Raw genomic sequence first — 25,112 nt, forward strand, 5'->3', positions numbered from 1 at the left:
TTGCATGGTAGTTACTGTGGCTGCCGTGTGACCCGACTTTACATAGTATTGTGCTACCAAACCATAGTTACTGACCTAAATGGAATGGTGATACCAAGGCACTGGGGTCAGGAAGCAGCTGTGGAGCGCTGTTGAGGACCCCCACCTCTGGAGATGGAAAATGAGGAGAGGCCGGCTTTGTAAGCCGCCTTGCGAAACCGAAGCTTTTTAGGTTATCTGTGTGTGCAACTGATTTAGAGTAGACAGTAAATGGAAAGCTCACACCAGAGGCTTGTGCACAGCCCGGAGTGATGGGCACCTCCTAAACACGGTACAATAAGGAAGAAAGGATTTTGTGGGCCAGGCCCGTGCACATTGCCCAAGGAAGCCTGCCACTGGTGCGTTGTCATACCCCAGGACTCAAGCTCAAAAGTCAAAGGGAATAGGTCAGTACACCTGTCATAGGTAGCCATCTGCCTTTTCTTTTCATCAGCATTCAAGTCCCTCCCCTCTATTTTAAGTTTTTGATTTGGCTGAAGTTTATTTGGCAAGAGGTGGGAGGGTCAGCCCGGCAACCCAGTATTTATAAGAGCGAGTGGTGATACGCTCTCCTGACTTTGCCTTCAAACTTTTACAAAGTGACACAAAGGCAGCCCCTTTCTGGGCCTCTGTGGGAGCTGGGTCCGGCTTGCCAGCCCTACTTCCTGGGTACAGACCCTCAGCTACCTGGCATGAGCCTCCGCGCCCTCAGAGCCAGCTCCTGCGCCTCAAAATGGGGCTCACTCCACTCTCACAATGAATGCCTGCAGTAAGACAGGGCTAGGAGGGTGAACAGCTGTGTGTGTGCGCGCGCGTGTGTGCTTGTCGCAGCCTGTCTCCACCCTGTGGTGGGGCCTGTCAGTGGCACCAAAGGATTCCAGCACATTCTGGAAGGGGACAGTGCACAGAAAGGATAGAGTCTGATTGTCTTCAGGATGGTATATTTAGGCTTTTCTTGTGTGTGTGTGTGTGTGTGTGCGTGCGTGCGTGCAAGTCCTAAGGCTTGAACTCCAGTCCTGGGCACTGTCCCTGAGCTTTTTTGCTCATAGCTAGCACTCTACCATTTGATCCATACTGCTACTTCCAACTTTCTTGGTGATTAACTGGAGATAAGAGTCTCAGGGAGGACTGGGAAGATGGCTTAGTGGTAGAGTGTTTGTTTACCTACCATGCATGAAGCCCTGGGTTCCATTCCTCAGTACCCCATATACAGAAAAAGCCAGAAGTGGTGCTGTGGCTCTAGTGGTAGAGCGCTAGCCTTGAGCAAAAGAAACTCAAGGAGTGCCCAGGCCCTGAGTTCAAGCCCCAGAACTGGCAAAAAAAAAAAAAAATGGAGGGGATGAGGGAATGGTCCTCTAGTGGCCTGGCTGGACAAGTGACCACAGGTCTACTGGGATTCTGGAGAGGTGGCAGGTCCAGGATGCTGGCGGGCGACTCATGCACTCCTGCCCGGGCCTGGAGGGCAGGTGTGTGAGGGAGTGCCCAGAGAACCCACAGGACACTCTCTGCCTGCATCCTCCTCCCCTCCCTGGTCCCGGAGGGCTGGCCTGGCTGCCAGGCCTTCTTCTGTGGCGGTCTCACTCTGGGCTGAGTCCAAGAATGCCTCCTGGGGTGGTGTGGAGCTTCACGCTGCTCAAGGCCAGCTTCCCCTCCCTGCCGCCAGGCTGGTGGGGCAGGGGTCCGAACAAGGGGTTGCCGGGTGCAGGGCAGAGCCGGCAAACACTGCCTCCTGCCCGCGACCAGGGGACCAGGGCCGGAAGTGAGACTCCCAGTAGAACGGGTTGCTTTCAACTTCCAAATCGGGCTCCGGGGGCTGAGAGTGGGCATGTTTGGATCCAAAAATAGAAACCCAGTGTGTGCTGGGCCCGTCCCACTCTGTTTCCTGGAGAGGTCTGAGGACCCGACAGCCTCTCAAGGCCGTGCTGCTGCCCACGGCCCGGTGGCAGGCGGCCCAGGGGCGGGTTCGGGAGTGTCAGCCAGCCTTGGAGTGACCGACCGCTCGGCCCGGCCCCTGGCTCGGGCCAGGACAGCCTGCCCAGGTTACGGGCCAGCTCGGTCGGGCTCTTCTGGGAAAGCCTGCTCCAGCTTCTGTCCTCAGGCTGGCCAGGACACAGTGCCCGTCCTGGACAGGGCAGGCCGGCGTGGCCAAAGCGCAAGCCAAGAGGAGATGGGCCCGGTGTCGGGGTGTCTGGTGTGGGTGACTGGGGGTCCAAGAGACGGTCTGCTCAGCCATGCGCCCGCGGGACCTGAGCCCTGCGGGACCTGAGCCGGGCCCTCTCCACCCCCTCCACCCTGCACCTGCCCTCTCCACTCCCCCCTCCCCACCCCCTCCACTTCCCTACCCCCTCCCCACTCCCCCATCCTCTCTACTCCCCCATCCTCTCTACTCCCCCTCCCTGACCCCTTCCTCTCCACTCTCTCCCCCTCCACTTCCCCCTCCCCACCCCTCCACTTCCCGCCTCTTCTCCACTCCCCCTTTCCAATCTCCCTACCCCCTCTCCGCTCCCCCTCTCCACTCCCCCCCTCCCCACCCCCTCCACTTCCCTACCCCTTCTCCACTCCCCCCTCTTCACTCCCCCTCCCTGACCCTCTCCTCTCCACTCTCTCCCCCTCCACTTCCCCCTCCCCACTCACTCCACTTCCCTGCCCCCTCTCCACTCCCCCTTTCTACTTCCCCCACTCCCTCTCCATTCCCCCCCACCCTCTCTTCTCCACTCCCCCCCCCCGCCTCCCCCCCCCGCAGTTCGGCCCCCCTCCCCCCTCCCCCTCTTCCCCCCCTCCTCGCGCTCCGGTCACTCATCCCGGGGTGGGGCCTGTACAGGGTGGTGGTGGAGGGGGCGTGGCCAGCGGGGGAAGAGGGCGGCCCGGGGAGGGAGGAGGGGCGGGGCCCTTGCCGTGTGGGTGGGGCCGCCGCAGGCAGTTCTGGAATGGGCGGGGCCGCGGCCCTTGCCGTGTGGGCGTGGCAGGCCGCGGGCGGGGCTGGAATGGGCGGGGCCGCGGCCCTTGCCGTGTGGGCGTGGCAGGCCGCAGGCGGGGCTGGAATGGGCGGGGCCGGCCGTGGGCGGGGTCCGCGCCGTGTGGGCGTGGCAGGCAGTGGGCGGGGCGGGCAGTGGGCGGGGCCCTCGCCGTGTGGGCGCGGACGCGGCGTCTGACTGCGCGCCGGGAAGGCGGCTTTCGGACGGGCGTCGGGCGCTACCTGGGGACGCGGGGCGAGCCAGTGCGGTAAGACACCGCACCGGGGCTGGGGCGGGACGTGGACGTGCGGGAGTCCCTCGCGAGCCCTGTCCGGGCCGGGTCCCGGGAGCGTGTCCCGCCTGGAGCGCGGGTTCGGGGCGGGGGGGGGGCGGCCCGGGCGCGGGGCCCGCGGAGGGCACTTCCGGAGGCCCGCCGGGGATTAGCCCTCTCCCCTAACCCGAACTTCCCTTCCCGGCCGGCGGGGCGTCGGCGGTTCCGCCGCGGGCGCGCCTCGCCCCTGGGTGTGTGCGGGACCGGGGTGCGGCCCGTGGGACCCAGCCCGGGGAGGGGGGACGGGCCGTGCGCAGCCTGCCCCTCAGGCGGATGGACCTGCGAGGTCACGTGGGGCGCGGATGACCAGGCCCCGGGCAGCGCACCTGCCTGGTGGTGGTGGTGACGATGATGATGGTGATGATGGTGATGATGGTGATGGAGGAGGTGAGCGAGGACCTCGTTCTGGGCCCGGAGCAGGGCTCTGGGCTCGGGCCAGCCCAGTGGGGACGCGGGGTCACCAGGGCAGGTGTCTGTCCTGGCTGGCTCAGGCTCTGCAGGCACAGAGGCAGGCCTGGGCTGTGTCCCGCGGCTGGACGGGACATGGAAGTCCAGGGGAGGCCAGGGTCAGCACTCCACTCCTAGCAGGACCAGGACTGGGATTGCGTCTAAGGGGATGCACTCCCACCCCTCTTCCATCCTCCTTCCGCGTCTGGCTGCTCCTCCCCTGGCCCTGGCAGAGGAGCGGACCACAGCTGACCAGAGCCGACAGGTGGTTGTGTCCGTGCTGATCAGGGCCTGGCATCTTGCAGGCATTCCCCAGGCTGCCCAAGTCAAGGAAGAGCTCCCAAGGAGGCCAGCGTGAGAAGGGCAGGGACAGGAGGAAGGAGGCTGCACCCCAGGCCTGCCGTGCCCTTTCCTGTCCACATGGACAGAGGAAGTGAGGTGCTGAGTCAGCCCCCAACACCCAACACCCCCACACAGATGCTCACGCACTTGCAGGCCTAGAGGCTGCAGTGACCAGCCTTGGCTACGATGGTGACAGAAGGAAGAACATAAACCTAGCCTGGGGTCCCGCCACCACCGCCTAGTGCCTGGCCCGGTGGGTGGCGCGGCGGGTGGTGGGAATCTTTGTGGAGCGGCAGGAGCCTTGTCTGCAGGAGGAGGGTAGTGAGCCACGTTCTACATTGGGGTGGTCAGTCACAAGCACCCAGAGGTGCTGGTGGCCCGTGAGTGGAGCTCAGCGACTGGGCCCTTAAGGGTGCTTTTCTAGTCTTCAGGACCGCTGAGTTTCTTGGCTAGAGTCAGCTGGGCCGCCTCTGTTTGGGGTTGCAGACGGAGGCAGGCCAGACCTGGGGAGGCCAGGGGCAAAGACCAGGACCGACCTGGACAGGCCACGGGCAAAGGGTAGTCATCCACATTCCTGCCCAAATTGGTCTCCTGGGCAGAGGCCTGCACCCAGCCAGAGCAGCTGCTGTGGGAGCCGAGCCGCTGGGGATTCTCTGCGTCCGTTCTCTAAGGTCCTCTAAGTGAGGACACCAAAGCTCAGTGACTGAGGCAGCCCCTGCCTGCTTCCTGGCTGTCGGCCTTGGGCAGGTGCAGAGATGGCTCTTTAATAGTCTGAGTGGTCTGGCTGGCATCAGGGCCGAGAGACAGTGCATGGACTGCCGAGGGGCCAGGGAAACTGCTGTCAGTGCCTGGGGCCGGTGGCTCACGCCTGTCATCCCAGCTACGCAGGAGGCTGAGATCTGAGCCCCGGGCAGAAAAGTCCATAAGACTCATCACCAATAAGTTTCTCAGAAAAAGCCAGAAGTGGCGGTGTGGCTCAAGTGGTAGAGCACTAGCCTTGAACACAAAGAGGCTCAAGGGCTTAGACTCACACCCTGAGTTCAAGCCCCAGGACGAGCAAAAAATAAAAAATAAATAAATAGAAACAGTGTGCTTGGCAGATGGCCACAAAGGCAAGGGACAGGCTGAACCCCAGGCTGGCAGAGCGCATGACTGTCCAGGAGATGAGGGGCTGTGTGTGCCAAGGCTGGCAGGGCACGTGGCCGTCCAGGAGCTGAGGGGCTGTGCGTGCCAAGGCTGGCAAAGGCACGGAGCAGACGCCTCCTAAAGGACAGGCCCTTCATTCCCTGGGGTCTGTCCCTCTGTCCCTGGGGGCCTCGGGGAGGGTGGGGGAGGCTCCCAGCTCCCAGATCACCTTCACCTTTCTTTCCGCTCCATTGCTTATGCCCAGAGGGCAGATGGGATGAAGCCCAGAGTCAGGCACTGCCTCCTTCCTGGCCTAGGAGCCCGAGCCTGCCCAGTTGGTGACGTGTCCTGATACTCAGCTGGCCAGGGTGAGATCGGCCCCAGGGCTGGGCCCCACTCCAGTGTGGGTCCAGCACCCGTGGAGAACAAGGACCATGTACATGAACCGGGGCAGCCGGGGGCAGCGGGGATCAGGGCCAGGGCCTCAGCTGCCCCAGGCCGTGTGGGCACCCAGTCTCCCCACCCCCCACTTCCTTCTCTGCAGGCGCTGTGACTTCTGCCCACGTGGCCTGCCTCTGGGGTCACACCGTCTCCCTGGCCTTCCGACCCGTGGGATGGGTGTGGTGGGCTCCAGGCGGGTCCAACAGAGCCCTGCCACCTGGCTCTGGGTGGAACATGGGCTTGCAGAGCCGGGTGTTGGCTAGGAGGTCAGTGGGTTCCCAGGGGCCAGCAGGACCCCCCTTACCCCTCCCCTTCCCCCCCCATGGAGGCCATGCCCTGTGGCCAGACTCAGTTTCCACACATGCCCTCTGTTTCCTGGGAATCAGTTTACTGTACTTGCTGGGCCTGGGCGGGGCAGATCCGAGGAGCATGCCTGCCCCAGGTGCTGGTGTGGACGGGCTTCTGCCTGCCGGGGCCTGCGGGAGAGGCTAGGCCCGTGTGGTTGCGTTCATGCCAGGACCCACAGCTGCTCTCGCGATCCCCTTGGTAAGGCTTCCTGGGCTGGGCTTCCCAGAGGGGAGCCGCCTGTACCCAGGACCCGAGCAGCTGGTGTCTGTGGGCTGCAGTGCCTTGGTTGTAAAATGTGTGGACCTGGTCTGGCTGATGGGTGGTCAGCACAGGTCAGCGGAGAGGTCAGGAGCCCTCGCTGCGGGCATCTGGGCCTCGACGGGCGGCCGGCGGCCGAAGGCCCTGTCCTTGCACCCGAGCCAGGCCCCACCCAGGCCCCCCACACAGTCCGTGGCTCTGGTTTTCAGTTTCTCATCAAGTGTTGGAACCCAGGTGTCCCCACCGCCGGTGTCACTGGCCCTGCAGCCTTCCCACCATTCGGACCCAGGTGTGAGCCCCGGAGCCCAGCCCTCACAGCAGCCACTAAGGAGGTGGGAGGAGGCCAGGGCGCCCCCCTCCCCCTCCCCCTCCCCCGCCTCTCCCCCTCCCCCCTCCCCCCTCTCCCCTTCCCCCTCCTCCCTCCCCTCCCCCTCCTCTCCTTGAGGTCCCTGGAGCACCATGTTAGCCTGGCTTTGCCTCCTAGTCCCGTGGGTGTGTGTGTGGGGGGGTGCCCACAGTGCTCTTGGGGCCTTGATTCCCACCTCTGCCCCTGCCTGAGGGACAGCTGTGGGTCTCCCATGCATGCTGGAGCCCCGTGTGCTGGCCCAGAACCAGGCCTGAGCTGTAGGAGAGGCCAGGCCACAGTGCAGTTTTCACTGTGGACAAAAGCGGCCATCCCCCTCTGTGCTCTGGGGACCCCTTGTGGCCACTCCTGGCCCCCTCCTCTCCACTGCCCCAGCTGAGCCCTGGCCTGCCTGCTCCTTGATGTCCATGCTGACCTCTGTCCCCTGTGATGGAGCTCCTGAGGCAGAGGCCCTGTCTTGGCATCTGCCTGGCAGTGCCCGGCCATGTGCTGAGGCGGGGCTGAGAGCTGGGGCCTCTGGGCTGGGTGGTTCCTGCCGGCTGAAAGGGCAGCGTGGCAGCTCCGCAGGGCGCGGAAGTGGGGCCTGCGCTCCCCGCACCTGTGGACTGCCCTGAGCAGCCGAGACCACTGCGCCGAGCTCCTGGGAGCGCCCCTCCCCGCGGGCCGCGGCTCCAGTCCTGTGGTAGCCTTTGGGCTAGTTGTGCTGGAGCCCGGGGCCGACCCACCTGCCCCCCCTCCCCTCCCCCAGGCCCCGGGGGTGCAGTGGCACAGATGAGGGTTCTCTTCTGGTGGAAGAAAAAACTGCTGGGCTGGGAAGGTGGCTCCGAGGTAGAGCGCTTGCCTCGCATTCATGAAGCCCTGGGTTCAATTCCCCAGCACCACATACACAAAAAAGGCTGGACGTGGTGCTGTGGCTGAAGTGGTAGAGCGCTAGCCTTAAGCAAAAGCAGCTCAGGGACAGGGCCCAGGCCCTGAGTTCAAGTCCCAGGACTGGCCAAAAAAAATAAAAGAGGGCTGGGAAGGTGGCTCCGTGGTAGAGCGCTTGCCTTGCATGCCTGAGCCCTGGGTTCAATTCCTCAGCACCACATAAGCAAAAAGAAAAAAGCTGGAAGTGGCGCTGTGGCTCAAGTGGTAGAGCGCTAGCCTTGAGCTGAAGAGCTGAGGGACAGCGCCCAGGCCCTGAGTTCAGGCCCCATGACCGGACCTAAAAGAAAATAAATAAATAAATAAAATGAAAGAACTGTGGAGCACTGAGGTGCCTAAAAGACAGGTGGTGGCGGCTGTGGCGGCCGGGCCTGGAGGATCGCTGTTGGAAGCCAGCGTGAGCAGGACGGTCCCGGGACTCGTGCCCGCCTCTTAACCACCAAGAGCCGGCAGCAGTGCAGCTCAGCTGGCAGAGAGAAACCCAAGGACAGCACCAGACCCAGAGTTCAAGCCCAGGACTGTCACACAGACACACACACACACACCCAGAGTTCAAGCCCAGGGCTGTTACACACACACACACACACCCAGAGTTCAAGCCCAGGACTCTCACACAGACACACACACACAGACACACCCAGAGTTCAAGCCCAGGACTCTCTCTCTCTCTCTCTCTCTCTCTCTCTCTCTCTCTCTCTCTCACACTCACACACACACACACACACTCAGAGTTCAAGCCCAGGACTGTCTCTCTCTCTCTCTCTCTCTCACACTCACACACATAGAGTTCAAGCCCAGGACTGACACACACACACACACACACACTCAGAGTTCAAGCCCAGGACTGTCACACACACACACACACACACACACACACACACACACACACGCTTGAGTCCCAAGGAACTGGTTCCTAAGGTAGACCCAATGGGGGCTGGGGCGCCTCCACGGTAGAACCGTGGGAGGAGGAAGCTCGTGGGGGGCTCTGTGTGGACAGATGAAGGGGCTGCATCCCGCATAGGTGCGCGGCTGGCGCAGGGGAGGCCCGTCCAGGGACTCTGCCCGCCCTGCCTGGCTGCTCCCTCCCCCTCCTTAGACCAGGAAGGGAAGCCTTTTCTGGAGGGGCAAGGGCCTGGCGCCAACCCCAAGCTCCGGCGGCTGGGAGGGTGCGTGGGGCCCGGCCCTGGCAGGAGGCGGAGTGGTGGCTGGCTGGGTGGACTGACTGGCCTGAGCCCTCCGCAGGGGACGCAGCACCGCGGCCTGCTGCCGCCTCTGGCCGCACACCAGACGCTGCCTGCCCAGGGCTCCCGGGCATGTCACGGGTTCCTCCTATGCAGGGGTGTGTGTGTGCTCCTTGTGTGTAGTGGTGTGTGTGTGCTCCTTGTGTGTAGTGGTGTGTGTGTGCTCCTTGTGTGTAGTGGTGTGTGTGTGCTCCTTGTGTGTAGTGGTGTGTGTGTGTGTGCTCCTTGTGTGTAGGGGTGTGTGTGTGCTCCTTGTGTGTAGTGGTGTGTGTGTGTTCCTTATGTGTAGTGGGGTGTGTGTGCTCCTTGTGTGTAGTGGTGTGTGTGTGCTCCTTGTGTGTAGTGGTGTGTGTGTGTGATCCTTGTGTGTAGTGGTGTGTGTGTGCTCCTTGTGTGTAGTGGGGTGTGTGTGTTCCTTGTGTGTAGTGGTGTGTGTCTGTGCTCCTTGTGTGTAGTGGTGTGTGTGTGCTCCTTGTGTGTAGTGGTGTGTGTGTGTTCCTTGTGTGTAGTGGGGTGTGTGTGTGCTCCTTGTGTGTAGTGGTGTGTGTGTGTGTGTTCCTTGTGTGTAGTGGTGTGTGTGTGTGTGCTCCTTGTGTGTAGTGGTGTGTGTGTGCTCCTTGTGTGTAGTGGTGTGTGTGTGCTCCTTGTGTGTAGTGGTGTGTGTGTGTGCTCCTTGTGTGTAGTGGTGTGTGTGTGCTCCTTGTGTGTAGTGGTGTGTGTGTGTGCTCCTTGTGTGTAGTGGTGTGTGTGTGTGTTCCTTGTGTGTAGTGGTGTGTGTGTGTGTGCTCCTTGTGTGTAGTGGTGTGTGTGTGTGTTCCTTGTGTGTAGTGGTGTGTGTGTGTGTGTGCTCCTTGTGTGTAGTGGTGTGTGTGTGCTCCTTGTGTGTAGTGGTGTGTGTGTGCTCCTTGTGTGTAGTGGTGTGTGTGTGCTCCTTGTGTGTAGTGGTGTGTGTGTGCTCCTTGTGTGTAGTGGTGTGTGTGTGTGCTCCTTGTGTGTAGTGGTGTGTGTGTGTGTTCCTTGTGTGTAGTGGTGTGTGTGTGTGTTCCTTGTGTGTAGTGGTGTGTGTGTGTGTGCTCCTTGTGTGTAGTGGTGTGTGTGTGTGTGCTCCTTGTGTGTAGTGGTGTGTGTGTGTAGTGGTGTGTGTGTGTGCTCCTTGTGTGTAGTGGTGTTTGTGTGTGTGTTCCTTGTGTGTAGTGGTGTGTGTGGGTGGGTGCTCCTTGTGTGTAGTGGTGTGTGTGTGTGTGTGCTCCTTGTGTGTAGTGGTGTGTGTGTGTTCCTTGTGTGTAGTGGTGTGTGTGCTCCTTGTGTGTAGTGGTATGTGTGTGTGCTCCTTGTGTGTAGTGGTGTGTGTGTGCTCCTTGTGTGTAGTGGTGTGTGTGTGTGCTCCTTGTGTGTAGTGGTGTGTGTGTGCTCCTTGTGTGTAGTGGTGTGTGTGTGTGTGCTCCTTGTGTGTAGTGGTGTGTGTGCTCCTTGTGTGTAGTGGTGTGTGTGTGCTCCTTGTGTGTAGTGGTGTGTGTGTGTGCTCCTTGTGTGTAGTGGTGTGTGTGTGCTCCTTGTGTGTAGTGGTGTGTGTGTGCTCCTTGTGTGTAGTGGTGTGTGTGTGTTCCTTGTGTGTAGTGGTGTGTGTGTGTGCTCCTTGTGTGTAGTGGTGTGTGTGTGTGTTCCTTGTGTGTAGTGGTGTGTGTGTGTGTGCTCCTTGTGTGTAGTGGTGTGTGTGTGTGTGCTCCTTGTGTGTAGTGGTGTGTGTGTGTAGTGGTGTGTGTGTGTGCTCCTTGTGTGTAGTGGTGTTTGTGTGTGTGTTCCTTGTGTGTAGTGGTGTGTGTGTGTGGGTGCTCCTTGTGTGTAGTGGTGTGTGTGTGTGCTCCTTGTGTGTAGTGGTGTGTGTGTGTTCCTTGTGTGTAGTGGTGTGTGTGTGTGTGCTCCTTGTGTGTAGTGGTGTGTGTGCTCCTTGTGTGTAGTGGTGTGTGTGTGCTCCTTGTGTGTAGTGGTGTGTGTGTGTGCTCCTTGTGTGAAGTGGTGTGTGTGTGTGCTCCTTGTGTGTAGTGGTGTGTGTGTGTGCTCCTTGTGTGTAGTGGTGTGTGTGTGTTCCTTGTGTGTAGTGGTGTGTGTGTGCTCCTTGTGTGTAGTGGGGTGTGTGCTCCTTGTGTGTAGTGGGGTGTGTGTGCTCCTTGTGTGTAGTGGTGTGTGTGTGTTCCTTGTGTGTAGTGGTGTGTGTGTGTGCTCCTTGTGTGTAGTGGTGTGTGTGTGCTCCTTGTGTGTAGAGGTGTGTGTGTGTGCTCCTTGTGTGTAGTGGTGTGTGTGTGTGTTCCTTGTGTGTAGTGGTGTGTGTGTGTTCCTTGTGTGTAGTGGTGTGTGTGTGTGTGTTCCTTGTGTGTAGTGGTGTGTGTGTGTGCTCCTTGTGTGTAGTGGTGTGTGTGTGTGCTCCTTGTGTGTAGTGGTGTGTGTGTGCTCCTTGTGTGTAGTGGTGTGTGTGTGTGTGCTCCTTGTGTGTAGTGGTGTGTGTGTGTGCTCCTTGTGTGTAGTGGTGTGTGTGTGTTCCTTGTGTGTAGTGGTGTGTGTGTGTGCTCCTTGTGTGTAGTGGTGTGTGTGTGTGCTCCTTGTGTGTAGTGGTGTGTGTGCTCCTTGTGTGTAGTGGTGTGTGTGTGTGTGCTCCTTGTGTGTAGTGGTGTGTGTGCTCCTTGTGTGTACTGGTGTGTGTGGGTGCTCCTTGTGTGTAGTGGTGTGTGTGTGTGTGTTCCTTGTGTGTAGTGGTGTGTGTGTGTTCCTTGTGTGTAGTGGTGTGTGTGTGTGTTCCTTGTGTGTAGTGGTGTGTGTGTGTGTTCCTTGTGTGTATTGGTGTGTGTGTGCTCCTTGTGTGTAGTGGTGTGTGTGTGTTCCTTGTGTGTAGTGGTGTGTGTGTGTGTTCCTTGTGTGTAGTGGTGTGTGTGTGCTCCTTGTGTGTAGTGGGGTGTGTGCTCCTTGTGTGTAGTGGTGTGTGTGCTCCTTGTGTGTAGTGGTGTGTGTGTGTTCCTTGTGTGTAGTGGTGTCTGTGTGTGCTCCTTGTGTGTAGTGGTGTTTGTGTGTGTGTGCTCCTTGTGTGTAGTGGTGTGTGTGTGTGCTCCTTGTGTGTAGTGGTGTGTGTGTGTTCCTTGTGTGTAGTGATGTGTGTGTGTTCCTTGTGTGTAGTGGTGTGTGTGTGTTCCTTGTGTGTAGTGGTGTGTGTGTGTGTGTTCCTTGTATGTAGTGGTGTGTGTGTGTGTGTGCTCCTTGTGTGTAGTGGTGTGTGTGTGCTCCTTGTGTGTAGTGGTGTGTGTGTGCTCCTTGTGTGTAGTGGTGTGTGTGTGTGTGTGTTGTGTGTAGTGTGTGTGTGTTCCTTGTGTGTAGTGGTGTGTGTGTGTTCCTTGTGTGTAGTGGTGTGTGTGTGTTCCTTGTGTGTAGTGGTGTGTGTGTGCTCCTTGTGTGTAGTGGTGTGTGTGTGTGCTCCTTGTGTGTAGTGGTGTTTGTGTGTGTGCTCCTTGTGTGTAGTGGTGTGTGTGTGTGTTCCTTGTGTGTAGTGGTGTGTGTGTGTGTTCCTTGTGTGTAGTGGTGTGTGTGTGTGTTCCTTGTGTGTAGTGGTGTGTGTGTGTGTGTTCCTTGTGTGTAGTGGTGTGTGTGTGTGTGCTCCTTGTGTGTAGTGGTGTGTGTGTGCTCCTTGTGTGTAGTGGTGTGTGTGTGTGTGTTGTGTGTAGTGTGTGTGTGTTCCTTGTGTGTAGTGGTGTGTGTGTGTTCCTTGTGTGTAGTGGTGTGTGTGTGTGTTCCTTGTGTGTAGTGGTGTGTGTGTGTGTGTGTTCCTTGTGTGTATTGGTGTGTGTGTGTGCTCCTTGTGTGTAGTGGTGTGTGTGTGCTCCTTGTGTGTAGTGGTGTGTGTGTGTGTTCCTTGTGTGTAGTGGTGTGTGTGTGCTCCTTGTGTGTAGTGGTGTGTGTGTGTGCTCCTTGTGTGTAGTGGTGTGTGTGTGTGTGTTCCTTGTGTGTATTGGTGTGTGTGTGTGCTCCTTGTGTGTAGTGGTGTGTGTGTGCTCCTTGTGTGTATTGGTGTGTGTGTGTGTATTCCTTGTGTGTAGTGGTGTGTGTGTGTGTTCCTTGTGTGTAGTGGTGTGTGTGTGTGTTCCTTGTGTGTAGTGGTGTGTGTGTGTGTGTTCCTTGTGTGTAGTGGTGTGTGTGTGTGTGTTCCTTGTGTGTAGTGGTGTGTGTGTGTGTGTGCTCCTTGTGTGTAGTGGTGTGTGTGTGCTCCTTGTGTGTAGTGGTGTGTGTGTGCTCCTTGTGTGTAGTGGTGTGTGTGTGTGTGTTGTGTGTAGTGTGTGTGTGTTCCTTGTGTGTAGTGGTGTGTGTGTGTTCCTTGTGTGTAGTGGTGTGTGTGTGTGTTCCTTGTGTGTAGTGGTGTGTGTGTGTGTGTGTTCCTTGTGTGTATTGGTGTGTGTGTGTGCTCCTTGTGTGTAGTGGTGTGTGTGTGTGCTCCTTGTGTGTAGTGGTGTGTGTGTGTGTTCCTTGTGTGTAGTGGTGTGTGTGTGTTCCTTGTGTGTAGTGGTGTGTGTGTGTTCCTTGTGTGTAGTGGTGTGTGTGTGTTCCTTGTGTGTAGTGGTGTGTGTGTGTTCCTTGTGTGTAGTGGTGTGTGTGTGTGCTCCTTGTGTGTAGTGGTGTGTGTGTGTTCCTTGTGTGTAGTGGTGCGTGTGTGGGTGTTCCTTGTGTGTAGTGGTGTGTGTGTGTGCTCCTTGTGTGTAGTGGTGTGTGTGTGTGCTCCTTGTGTGTAGTGGTGTGTGTGTGCTCCTTGTGTGTAGTGGGGTGTGTGTGTGCTCCTTGTGTGTAGTGGTGTGTGTGTGTGCTCCTTGTGTGTAGTGGTGTGTGTGGGTGCTCCTTGTGTGTAGTGGTGTGTGTGGGTGTTCCTTGTGTGTAGTGGGGTGTGTGTGTGCTCCTTGTGTGTAGTGGTGTGTGTGTGTGCTCCTTGTGTGTAGTGGGGTGTGTGGGTGCTCCTTGCGTGTAGTAGGGTGTGTGTGGGTGCTCCTTGTGTGTAGTGGGGTGCGTGTGTGGGTTCATATAAGCAGCTGCGGGGGCCTGAGGCTAGAGGATTGCTGAGCCCAGGAGTTTGGGGTGAGCCTGTACAGCAGCATGAGACCCTCATCACAATAACATATTAAAATAAATAGATAAAAAATAAAGAGCCCGTGGGGCATTTGCTTAGCCTGTCAACAGTCTGAGATTCCACCTCTAGTACTGGGGGAAAATTAGCAAGGAATAAAAGAGACAAAGAGCTAGGCACTGGTGGCTCACGCCTGTCATCCCAGCTACTCAGGAGGCTGAGATCTGAGGATCAGGGTTCAAAGCCAGCCCTGGCAAGAAAGTCCATGAGACTCTTCCCCTCCCCCCCCCCCCCCCCAGTCAGTCATGGGGCTTGAACTTTGGGCCAGGGCGCTGTCTCTCAGCTCTTCAGTTCAAGGCAAGTGCTCTACTACTTGATCCACAGTGCCACTTCTGGGTTTCTGGTGGTTTATGGGAGATAAGAGTCTCACAGTCTTTCTTGCCCAGGCTGGCTTTGAACCGAGATCCTCAGCCTCCTAAATAGCTAGGAGCCACCAGCGCTCAGCCTCCATGAAATTCTTGTCTCCAGTAAACCACCCAAAAAGGGAAGCGGTGTTGTGGCTCAAGTGGTAGAGCACTCGCTTTGAGCTGACGAGCTGAGGGACAGCGCCTAGGCTGAGTTCAAGCCCCATGACTGACCAAAAAAGTGTCAAAGAAGCCAGGTACAATAGTTCATGCCTGCAGTCCTAGCTACTCAGAAGGTAGAGATTGGGAAGATTGAGGTTTGACACCAGCCCAAAGCAGGGGGGAGTTCATGGACCTCATCTTAAAAAATATATAATTTTTCAGCCGGGCGCTGGTGGCTCACGCCTGTAATCCTAGCTACTCAGGAGGCTGAGATCTGAGGATCACGGTTCAAAGCCAGCCCGGGCAGGAGAGACCGTGAGACTCCTATCTCCAATAAACCACCAGAAAACCGGAAGTGGCGCTGTAGCTCAAGTGGTAGAGCGCTCGCCTTGAGCTGAAGAGCTGAGGGACAGCGCCCAGGCCCAGAGTTCAAGCCCCACGACCGACAAAAAAAAAAAAAAAAAAAATATATATATATATATATATATATAATTTTTCAACTTTTTTTTTTTGGGGGGGGGGTCCAGTTGTGGGGCCTGAACTCAGGGCCTGGGTGCTGTCCCTCGGCTCTTCAGCTCAAAGCTAGCGCTCTACCACTTGAGCCACAGCGCCACTTCTGGCTTTTTGCTTATGTGGTGCTGAGGAATCGAACCCAGGGCCTCATGCATGCAAGGCAAGCACTCTACCACTGAGCCACCTTCCCAGCCCAAAAAATATATAATTTTTACTGGCACTGGGGCTTGAACTTAGGGCCTGCGCTCTCCCTTGGTGGTTTTACTCAAGGCTAACCCTCTGCCAGTTGAGCCACACCTACGCTCTGGCTTTTTCTTTTCTTTTTCTTTTTGGTCAGTTGTGGGGCTTGAATTCTGGGTTTGGGCACTGTCCCTCAGCTCTTCAGCTCAAGGCAAGTGCTCTACCACTTGAGCCACAGCGCCACTTCTGGTTTTCTGGTTTTCAAAGCCTGCCTGCGCTGGCTTTGAACCATGATCCTCAGATCCCACCTCCTGAGTAGCTAGGATTACAGGTGTGAGCCACCTGGCTACTTCTGGCTTTTTGCTAGCTAATTGGAGATAAGAGTCTTGGATTTGTCTATGTGGGCTGGCTTTGAACCAAGATCCTTAAACTTAGCCTTCTGAGTATTCAGGATTATAGGCATAAACCACTAGTCCTACAAGACCCAACCTTTTTTATTGTTGTCATTGTTAGTTGTGGGGCCTGAACTTGGGGCCTGGACACTGTCCTTGAGCTCTTTTGCTCAAGGCTAACGCACCACCATTCTGAACCACAGCTCCACTTCTGGTATTCTGGTGGTTAGAGATTAGAGTCTCACATACTTTCCTGCCCAGGCTGGATTTGAATCGTGATCCTCAGATCTCAACCCCCTGAGTAGCTAGGATTATATCTCGTGAGACTCTGAGAGCAGTGTTCACACAGGGCCCCGAGGCTGACCCCTGCCCTGAGCCCTTAGCTCCAGCAAGCAGCAGTGGTGCTGTCTGTCTGTACCGTGGCGCTGGGGTGTACACTGGCAGGGTGCCCCGCCCTGGACCCCAGCGCCTTTGGCTGAGTTCTTGTGAGCTCTCTGTTTGTGTCCTGGGTGCTATCACCAGCGAAGCCAGGGGTGAAGTGACCTGCGCTGGTGTCCAGCAGGGGAGGCTGGATGTGAGGCCCTCACTTCCCTCCCAGCCCTCCTTCTGCCCCTGATGTCTGATGGTGTGTGTCATTTTGCACCCCAAGTCTTTGCTCTGTCGAAGACACTATCCATGTGGCTCCCTTGCTGGGCGCACTCCCAGGACACTGACTGACGTGTGCGGCAGAGCGGATGTCACAGGGCTGTGAGTTGGTGCCTGCTTCCTTCCTAGACCGGGTGCCCAGACGGAGGGTGACAGTTACCCCGAGAGCAGGGTATGGCGTGGGCCTGTAGGTGGCAGTGCTGTGGCTGCCTCCCGCTGCCCCGCTGCCAGGGATCAGGGGTGAGCGTGGAGGGGAGAGGCCGCCTGCCCGCAGGGGCTCCGCTTCCATCCTGTCACTCGGGTCTCTGTTGCAGTGTGAGCCCTTCTCTCTGTTGGGCCTGATAGCTCCTGGGAAACTGAGGCTGAGGAGAGCCCTGCTCCCCTCAAAGCCAGGCTTGGCAGGAAGTGTCTCGCAGGACCAGCCTGGGCGTCCTGGTGTGCCGTGGAGGCCCCCGCGACTGAGCGGGTGGTAGGGCCAGGTCCGTGGGGTTCCTCACGGGGACTCCAGGGGCTCTGGCCTGCCTGCGGGGTGGACGGTGGCCTTCGTGGCGCCTGTGTGCGCCCTGCGAGCGTGCCGGGCTGAGGGCTGGATTGGGGAAGTCCGCTCTCCGTGCTTCCTCCTGCGGCTGTGGGTCAGCTGGGCCGGGCGTGGTGGAGCCACCTGCGACTGCCTGAGGTCAGAGGGGCCTAGCTCCACACCCAGCTGCCGCCCCCCGTCCCCGAGCAGCGGGCTGGTGGTGGGAGTCTTGGTGAGGACGTCTTTGCTTTGTCCAAGTGGCCACCCAGCCCAGGAGGGCTCCCCTGGGGAGGCCGGGCTGCGCCGAGGACACCGAGCCCGCACAGCCGCTCCCAAGTTGACGGAGGGCCTCTGGGGGGAGCAGGGGGGGACACTTGGGGTGAGGAAAATAGTGTTATTTTGCTTTTGTTTTTGTGCCGGTCCTGGGGCTTGAACTCAGGGCCTTGCTCTTGGTTTTTGCCTAAAGCTGGCACTCTACCCCTTGAGCCACACCTCCACTTCTGGTTTTTTGCTGGTAATTAGTGATAAGAGTCTTACAGACTTTCCTTCCGGGGCTGGCTTTGAACCTTGATCCTCAGATCTCAGCCTCCTCAGCAGCTAGGATGCTGGGTTGTAAGCCGCCAGCGGCCAGCTCACTGGCAAATGTGCACGGCAAGCCGGGCGCTGTGGGAGCCGGTCCCAGGGTGCGGGGTGCGCAGGGCCCGCGCCGATCAGCCAGGGTCTGCCTCACAGCGGGCCCTGGGGCCGGGGCCGGGGCTGGACTCACAGAGGACCCTGTCCCCAGAGCTGGTCTTGCAGGTGGGACAGGGGTCTGGGCAGAGGACGGCCTGGGCACGGGGTGGTCGGTGGAGCCCCAGCATTGCAGGGATGTGGTTTAGAGCCGCCAGCTACGGTGGGGAGGTGGGGGTGACGGTGGGCCACACCCACAGTGGCTGGTGAGGCGCCCCTCTGCTGCCCCGCCCACGTGTGATGGGCCGCCGTGTGTGCCAGCAGGGCCCACTTCCTGTCTCAGGCAATCCCGGTGCCCTGGGAGGAGGGCTGGGCGGGCGGGCGGGGGTGGGGGGCTGCCTGGGAGGAGGGCTGGGCGGGGCACGCATCTCAGTAGGCTGGGCTGGCCAGGAGGGCAGCGCCCAGGGCCCTGGGCCCACCCTGCCCACACACTGGCTCTCAGGGTGGAAACTTGTCGTGTTTGTGATGAACTGAAGTGTGAATCCTGAGCTGCCTCTGCTGCGGGTGGCTTGAGGCTGGCACCGTGCCTGCCTGCCCTTGCCTGCCATCTCACCCCTCCCTGTCCCCCGCCCGCCCTGCCCTCCCCATGCTGACCACCAGCCTGGCACCACCAATCTGATCGCCACAGGCAGTGAGTGTACTGCCCCTCCCTGGCCAGACCAGAGCTGGGCGGGGGTGGGGAGGGCATCTGGTAGCCCCAGCCTCACACCCAGCCGGCCACCACAGCCCAGCTCAGGCTTACTCACTGGGAACAGAGAAGTCAGGCAGAGAGGAAGTCCATGGTGGTGCTCCCAGAAGTGTGTGGCATTGTGAATTCCCTCGGGACGGAGTGTCCCAGACCTCAAAACCCACCCTGCAGCCCACACTGGTGGCTCACGCCTCTCATCCTGGTCACTCAGGAGGTTCAGAGCCAGCCCGGGCAGGAAAGTCCATGAGACTCTTATCTTGAATAAACCACTAGAAAAACCAGAAGTGGCGCAGTGGCTCCAGTGGTAGAGCACTGGCCTTGAGCTGAAGAGTGGAGGGACAGCGCCCAGGCCCAGCGTTCAAGGCCCATGACCGACAAAACAAAACAAAAGGGGCTGGGAAGGTGGCTCAGTGGTAGAGCGCTTGCCTTGCATGCCTGAGGCCCTGGGTTCGATTCCTCAGCACCACATAAGCAACAAAAAAAAAAACCAGAAGTGGCACTGTGGCTCAAGTGGTAGAGCGCTAGCCTTGAGCTGAAGAGCTGAGGGACAACACCCAGGCCCAGAGTTCAGGGACCACGACTGGACCCCCCCAAAAAAATAAGTCAAAACCAAACCAAATACCTCACCCTGCACCTCGGCGTGGCGCTGCCCTGGACACCGGGCCCGGTGTGGACAGCCGTGCATGTCAGACCTCTTCCTGAAGCTCTTCGTTCCCTCTGTCCCTGACGCCGGTTTGACTGGACAGCCCCTGTCCTCTACCTCGGTGGCCCTGGAAATCCCCCAAAGCCTCTGAGCCCCAACACCACATCTTCTGGGGGTCCTGGCTGATTCCTGTGTGCAGCATTTCTCCATTGTGTGTGTGTATGTGATTATCTCCAGGTCCTGGGCTCTGTCCCTGAGCTCTTTTGTTCAAGGCTAGCACTCTACCACTTGGGCCATACCTGCACATCTGGCTTTTTGGTGGTTAATTGGAGAAAAGAGTCACAGACTTTTCTGCCAGGCTTGGCTTTGAACTGTGATCCCCAGTTGTCAGCCTTTTAAGCAGCTGGGATTACAGGTGTGAGCCACAGTGCCCAGTTTCTATGGCCTCTTCTAATGCTGTTGTCTTATAGGGACGTTTGTCCTGTGCTAACCCGGGATGGAGACGTTACATGTGCCAGGACCTCTTTTCTAATCAAGGTCATATCCAATGGTCCCAGGGATGGGGACACTGGCCTGTCTTTTGGGAGCTAGCATTGCGTGTCTGCACCACAGGCCTCTGCCTCCGAGCCTGCTAGCGTGTCTCCAGGGCTGAGCTCTGGAGCCCTCTCAGCCTCCCTGCGAGATGGGAAAGAGCGCCTGGCCAGGGAAAGCCTGGCATGTGGCCTTCTCGCCAGCCCCAGGGGTGGGGTTGGTGCAAAGCATCTTATTTTGAGAGCTTGAGATTTCCCCGTGGGGTGCCCCGCCCCCCTGTGTCATCAGCACCCGGCGGCCCCCAGGCGTGAGCTGCTCCTGCAGACAGGCACCGGTCCTGGGTGCAGGGAGGCGGGGCGGGTCCCGAACCCCCGACCCCGACCATGGGCCGGGCAGGCGTGTTCCTGTCAACCTCAGGCCCACCTTCGGTTGAGCGCAGAGGACAACAGGGCCAGTCTCATGGGCGGTGGGCACGGAGACGGGCTGGGGTCTGCGAGGTGTGAGGTGAGCCCACTGCGGACGCCCCGCCATCGCGGCGGTCTGCCTCCTTCCCAGGCGGGCCGAGCTCCCCACCCCACGCGCAGAGAGCTCTTCCTCCTGCCTTTCAGGCCCACCCTTGCCTCTCAGTCCCGCCTCTGCCACCCTGGTAAGTGTCCGCTGGCCTGTGTCTGCGCGGGCCCCAAGTGTCCGGGAGTGAGGAGACGGCGGAAGACACACAGCTCCCCCCTTGGCTGTTGGCCGTGCCCTCGCACACGGCTACCGGCAGGGGTTGCAGGTCATGGGGATGAAGTGCTGCACCAAGATGAGAAGGCAAAGGCATTTGGAGCGACTGAGGTCTGGAGCCAAGGGCGCAGGCCGCCGGGGAGGGCACGGGGTGCGGGGCACCGGCCACCAGGGAGGGCACGGGGCGCGGGGCGCAGGCCGCCGGGGAAGGCCAGGGGCGCGGGGCGCAGGCCGCCGGGGAGGGCCAGGGGCGCGGGGCGCAGGCCGCCGGGGAGGGCCAGGGGCGCGGGGCGCAGGCCAACGGGGAGGGCCAGGGGCGCGTGGGCGCAGGCGGCCGGGGAGGGCCAGGGGCGCGGGGCGCAGGCTGTGGGGGAGGGCCAGGGGCGCGGGGCTCAGGCCGCCGGGGAGGGCCAGGGGCGCGGGGCGCAGGCCGCCGGGGAGGGCCAGGGGCGCGGGGCGCAGGCCAACGGGGAGGGCCAGGGGCGCGTGGGCGCAGGCGGCCGGGGAGGGCCAGGGGCGCGGGGCGCAGGCTGTGGGGGAGGGCCAGGGGCGCGGGGCTCAGGCCGCCGGGGAGGGCCAGGGGCGCGGGGCGCAGCCGGCCGGGGAGGGCCAGGGGCGCGGGGCGCAGGCGGCCGGGGAGGGCCAGGGGCGCGGGGCGCAGGCGGCCGGGGAGGGCCAGGGGCGCGGGGCGCAGGCGGCCGGGGAGGGCCAGGGGTGCGGGGCGCAGGCGGCCGGGGAGGGCCAGGGGCGCGGGGCTCAGGCCGCCGGGGAGGGCCAGGGGCGCGGGGCGCAGGCGGCCGGGGAGGGCCAGGGGCGCGGGGCGCAGGCGGCCGGGGAAGGCCAGGGGCGCCGGGCGCAGGCCGCCGGGGAGGGCCAGGGGCGCGCAGCATCACAGGACCCCAGGACGGTGATGGGCACGGAGTCTTTCCCTCCTCACTTCATCTCTTTTATGGGCAGTGACTGGGTCTGGCCTGTGTATACTGGCAGGGACCAGGTCCGGCTGGCGCAGGCCTGTGGCCAGGGCTGGCTGGCGTGGACAGGCGGCTCCCAGAGTCTCTGTGGTGTGTGGCATTTGCCACCCTCAGATCCTGCTTTGAGGGGGAGACCCCAGCGGCCTCCCCCTCAGAGCCCTCCTGCTCCTCGTTAAGGGGGGCCTGGCTGGGGTCCTGGTTTCCCCAGCTGCCTGGAGGTGGCTGGGGGCGGGGGGGGGGGGGGGAGGCAGGGTTGGGAAGGGCGAGGCTTGAGGGTCGGAGAAGCCCAGGAAGAGACAAGGGGCACTGGCACGGGGCGGGCGGGCGAGACCGCTGTCGGACCGGACCCGGCTCTGTTCTCTCAGTGTCAAAGCACAAAGAGGAGGCTGCCTTGAGACCCACAGGCCGCCCAGCAAGAGCACCTCCTGGGGGGCTCCAGGGGCCAGCGCTGCCTTCAGCCGGCCTTTGTGGTTTGCCGACACAAGGCTAAGGATGCAGAGGTGACCAGGGCAGACCAGCGGAGAGCCCCAGCCCCGAGCCGCATGCCCTCTGTCCCCAGATGGGACAGGAGTGGTGAGGGAGGTCAAAGCCCAGCCGCTGAAGAGCACCGGCGGGTGCGTCGGTCCAGCTCTCGCTGGCCAGAAAGCAGGAAGCCCTGCTCCTGCGGGCAACAGGAAGTCCCGGCAGGGAGGAAGCTCTGGAGGCCCCCGGCCCCGCTGCAGCAGGACTGCGCGGTAGAACGGGCAGCCGGGGTCTGGGGCTGGTGGGCCTCAGACATGCAGGCCATAGCCCCTCCGGGCCGCTGAACTGCATGGCTTCCCTGGCTCCCGGGACGCCTGTCCCCAGCGGGTCACCGGGCAGGAGGAGAGCCATGTGTTGGGTCAGTGCCCTCAGGTCAGTGGGGCAGGCTCTGAGCCCGAGGTGGTGCTCGCCTGGCACCGGCAGGGTTGGCCGGGGGGGCTCTGTAGGACCTGGGTTTGCCAGGAGCAACAGGCTCTGAAGAGAGCGCTCCCCCCCCCCCCCCCGCCCCAGTGGGAGCCACCAGGGAGGTGGGGGCAGCCTGCGGGGGGGGGGTGGGGGAGCAGCCCCAGTGTGCCCGCCTGCAGAGCCCTTCCTGCTCTGTGCTCTTCCTGGGGCGGTCCTGTGTTGGGTCCTGGGTGCACACACACTGCATATGAGTGTGCATGTGCATGTGTGTGTGCGTGCACCAAGGAGTTGCTGTGTGGGAGCCTGGCTGTCCCCACAGGAGTGCGTGTGTGCTCTGGGGCCTTGCATAGAACGGATGACTTCCAACCGCCAGAGCTCTGTCAGGTCCTGCAGCCTCCTGAGGTCTCAGTTCCTGCCGTCCGGCCCCTGGCTGGCCACCGGGCCTTTCTAGGGGATCTTGGTTTTGATTCTCTTGTGGAGAAGGATTCTGGGAGGGAGGTGGAGGGAAGAGGAAACTCAAAGGGGGAGTGTGTGGGCTGGCGTGAGGCCGGCAGCGGGGCTCCGCTGCTGTCACCCACCCGCGTCCAGGTGGGGAGGGGCCGCGGGCGGGTGGGGAGGGCGGGTGCTCAGCTCTGGACAGTTATGCTGTGCGGCCGTGAGGGACTATCTCCGCATCCTTGCCCCTTGGTGTTTTCGTCTGTGATGTAGGCGACTGGTCGGAAGCCAGGGCGTGGGGCCAGTGTGGTGGGCTGGCCCTGCGGGCACACAGCCCGAGTGTCTCTCTCTCCCTCCGGCCTCCGTGTCTGGTCCACTGGGCGAAGGGCTGATCTCATGGGGCACTGTCAGGTGGAGCTTGGTGGTGGGCTGTGCAGCACGGGTCAGCCCTGTGGAGCCACTTGTGGATCATGGAGGGTGTGTGTGTGTGTGTGTGTGTGTGCAAATGGGAGTGGACATATGATTATGTGACTGCACAAATATGCACAGAGGGGCACATTAGTCTAGGCACATGAGTATGAACAAGCATTATAAAGTGTGTGTGAATGAGCACACGTCCTAGCACAGGTGCATAGGTGTGTATGAGTGTGCTCTCTATGCGTTCATGTGTGTATACACAGAACAATCATGAGAGGGGGTGTGTGTGTGTTTGTGCATGCCTGCGTGCATGTGTACACAGGACAGAGCCTTCTTGCGCTTTGGTCTGGGCCCTCCCGCTTCCCTTGCCCTGGGGCTTCACACGGCCAGCCTGGCTGGAGTTAAGCAAGTCCCAGACCCTGTGGTCACGCAAGGCACCGCTTCCTCCCCACAGCCCAGGCCCCTCCCCCCTTGCTCACATTTGCAGGCTCGCATGTGTGCACACACCACACACATCTGGGGAGTGTGTCCTGCTGGAGTGCCTGGGCGGTGACATTAGTGGCTCATGTGTGGGCCTTGCCGGGAGGAGGCCGGGCCGGCGGGAGCCCCAGAGCCCGTGGGAGTGGAGGCTGATGGGGCTGCCTGCAGTCTCCGGCCCAGGCTTGTGTGCGTGAGTCAGCTTTGAGAGAAGGTGGAAGGTGTACCCAGCAGTGGGCCTAGAGGCTAGGTGCCGAGTGTCATGTGTGTGCAAGTACACGTCCACATGTGAGGAGCGCCGTGACCACAGGCTTCTGGAAGGGTCTTGGGGCTCTGCAGACATTGCCAGATCCACGTGCCCCACTGTGGGTCCCCGTGAGTCCAGCGCTGCACCGAGGTGCAGACCCTGGCTGCAGGGCACAGCGTGTCCTGCCGCCCTTGTCCGGCCGCAGCCGCAGGAAGAGCTGTGTGTCCCTGGGAAATTGAAAGTGAAACGTGGGTGAGATTCACTTTCAGAGCTCCTGCCACAGGGTCCTGGCAGACATCGCCTCTCCAAGGAGGGGACTTGACGCTACCCAGGGAGCTGGTCCGAAGCCTGTAACCGGGTGGATTTAACCATCAGGCCCTTGGGCTAGAGCAGTGCCCTGGAGACCAGGCCAGCCGGAAGACCCCTAAGGGCGCCCTTTGGTCTTTGTGGGCATAGGCAGAACGGGAGTGTGTGAGCTGGACTGAAATTTCCCAAGAGCTGTGCGGTCACCATGACCTGCAAACCCTCACCCTGCAGACAGGGCACGGCCCTGTCCCCTTGGCCCCCTCTGTCCCCTCTGTCCCCTCCATCTTGTTTTATGCTAGTGCCACGGCAGAGATGGCAGGTGTGCACCACCACACCTCGCTGTTGGTTGAGATGGGGCTCGTCTAAGTGTAAGGAAATACTTCAAGTACCAGGAGTATGAATATGAAAAGAGCAGAGCGGTGCGCTGGACGGGCCAGTGGTTTGCGGCAGGGCTCGGGGGAGTTTGAATGGTACCGCGTGGCAGGGTAGGATGGGGTGGGGCGGGCTTCTTTGATGGAAGTGGGGTGGGAGAGCAGTCTTATCCTGGGTTAGGGGACAGGGTTTGTTGTTTTCTTTTGTTTTGTTTTTTGTCAGTTGTGGGGCCTGAACTCTGGGCCTGGGCTCTGTCCCTCAGCTCTTCAGCTCAAGGCTAGCGCTCTACCACTTGAGCCACAGCGCCACTCCTGGCTTTTGTTGCTTATGTGGTACTAGGGAATCGAACCCAGGGCCTCATGCACGCTACCACTGAGCCGCCTTCCCAGCCCAGACCGGGTTTTAACAGCATGTAGGTCACAGATTATCTCTTTTACAGCGGCAGGGTGTGTTTGGGGTGTGGGGGAGGAGGAGGGGAAATGATTCAGAGATGTTGGCAGCAAGGACAGTTCTAAGAGATGGCTGGCAGGGGGAAAGGCAAGTGCTTTTTGTTTTCATTTTCCATCACTGGGCTTGAGCCATAGATAGTCCTCTTATTTCCCATGTCCTGTAGCTGGGGTCATAGGCATGGAAGGTTCCTGTCCGTCCCTGGCTTGTTGATCCTCATGAAGTATCATGGAGCTTATCAGATGCTCTCCCTCCATCTATTGAGATGATCATGTGGGTTTTGTTCTTATTTTATCATTAATTGAATTTAAACGCACTAATTGAATTTCACTATTAAGCCATCCTTGAATTGCTCAGATAAATCCTAGTCAGTCATAAAATGGTTTTGTACACGTTGCTGGAGTCAGCTTGCTGTGTTGGTTTCTGTCTGTTGTTTAGTTTTTGCTGTTCCGGGTGCCTTGGCTTTTATGTTTTCTGGAGTGTGTAGGGGGCTTGAAGGCT

The 25,112-nt window shown here is 60.1% G+C and overlaps 1 protein-coding gene across 4 annotated transcripts in view; it reads left to right on the forward strand.

Moving 5' to 3' along the window:
* Positions 1–3,145: 3,145 nt before the first annotated feature.
* Sh3bp2 (SH3 domain binding protein 2) overlaps positions 3,146–25,112 on the forward strand; it is a 33,044-nt gene continuing 11,077 nt past the window's right edge. Inside the window, exon 1 of one of the 4 annotated variants that reach the window (XM_070021713.1) lies at positions 3,146–3,240. Coding sequence is in view for 2 of the 4 variants with exons in the window: in XM_070021709.1 (XP_069877810.1) it covers positions 21,795–21,877 (83 nt within the window). In the remaining 2 variants the exon portion in view is untranslated. Of the gene's footprint in view, positions 3,241–21,779; positions 21,878–25,112 lie in introns of those variants that run through there. The other 3 variants (XM_070021709.1, XM_070021711.1, XM_070021714.1) reach the window with 3 other exon arrangements.

This window comes from Dipodomys merriami, unplaced genomic scaffold (assembly GCF_024711535.1).
Source record: "Dipodomys merriami isolate MVZ:Mamm:240054 unplaced genomic scaffold, mDipMer1.0.p SCAF_143, whole genome shotgun sequence".
In the NCBI taxonomy this organism is placed as follows: Eukaryota; Metazoa; Chordata; class Mammalia; order Rodentia; family Heteromyidae; genus Dipodomys; species Dipodomys merriami.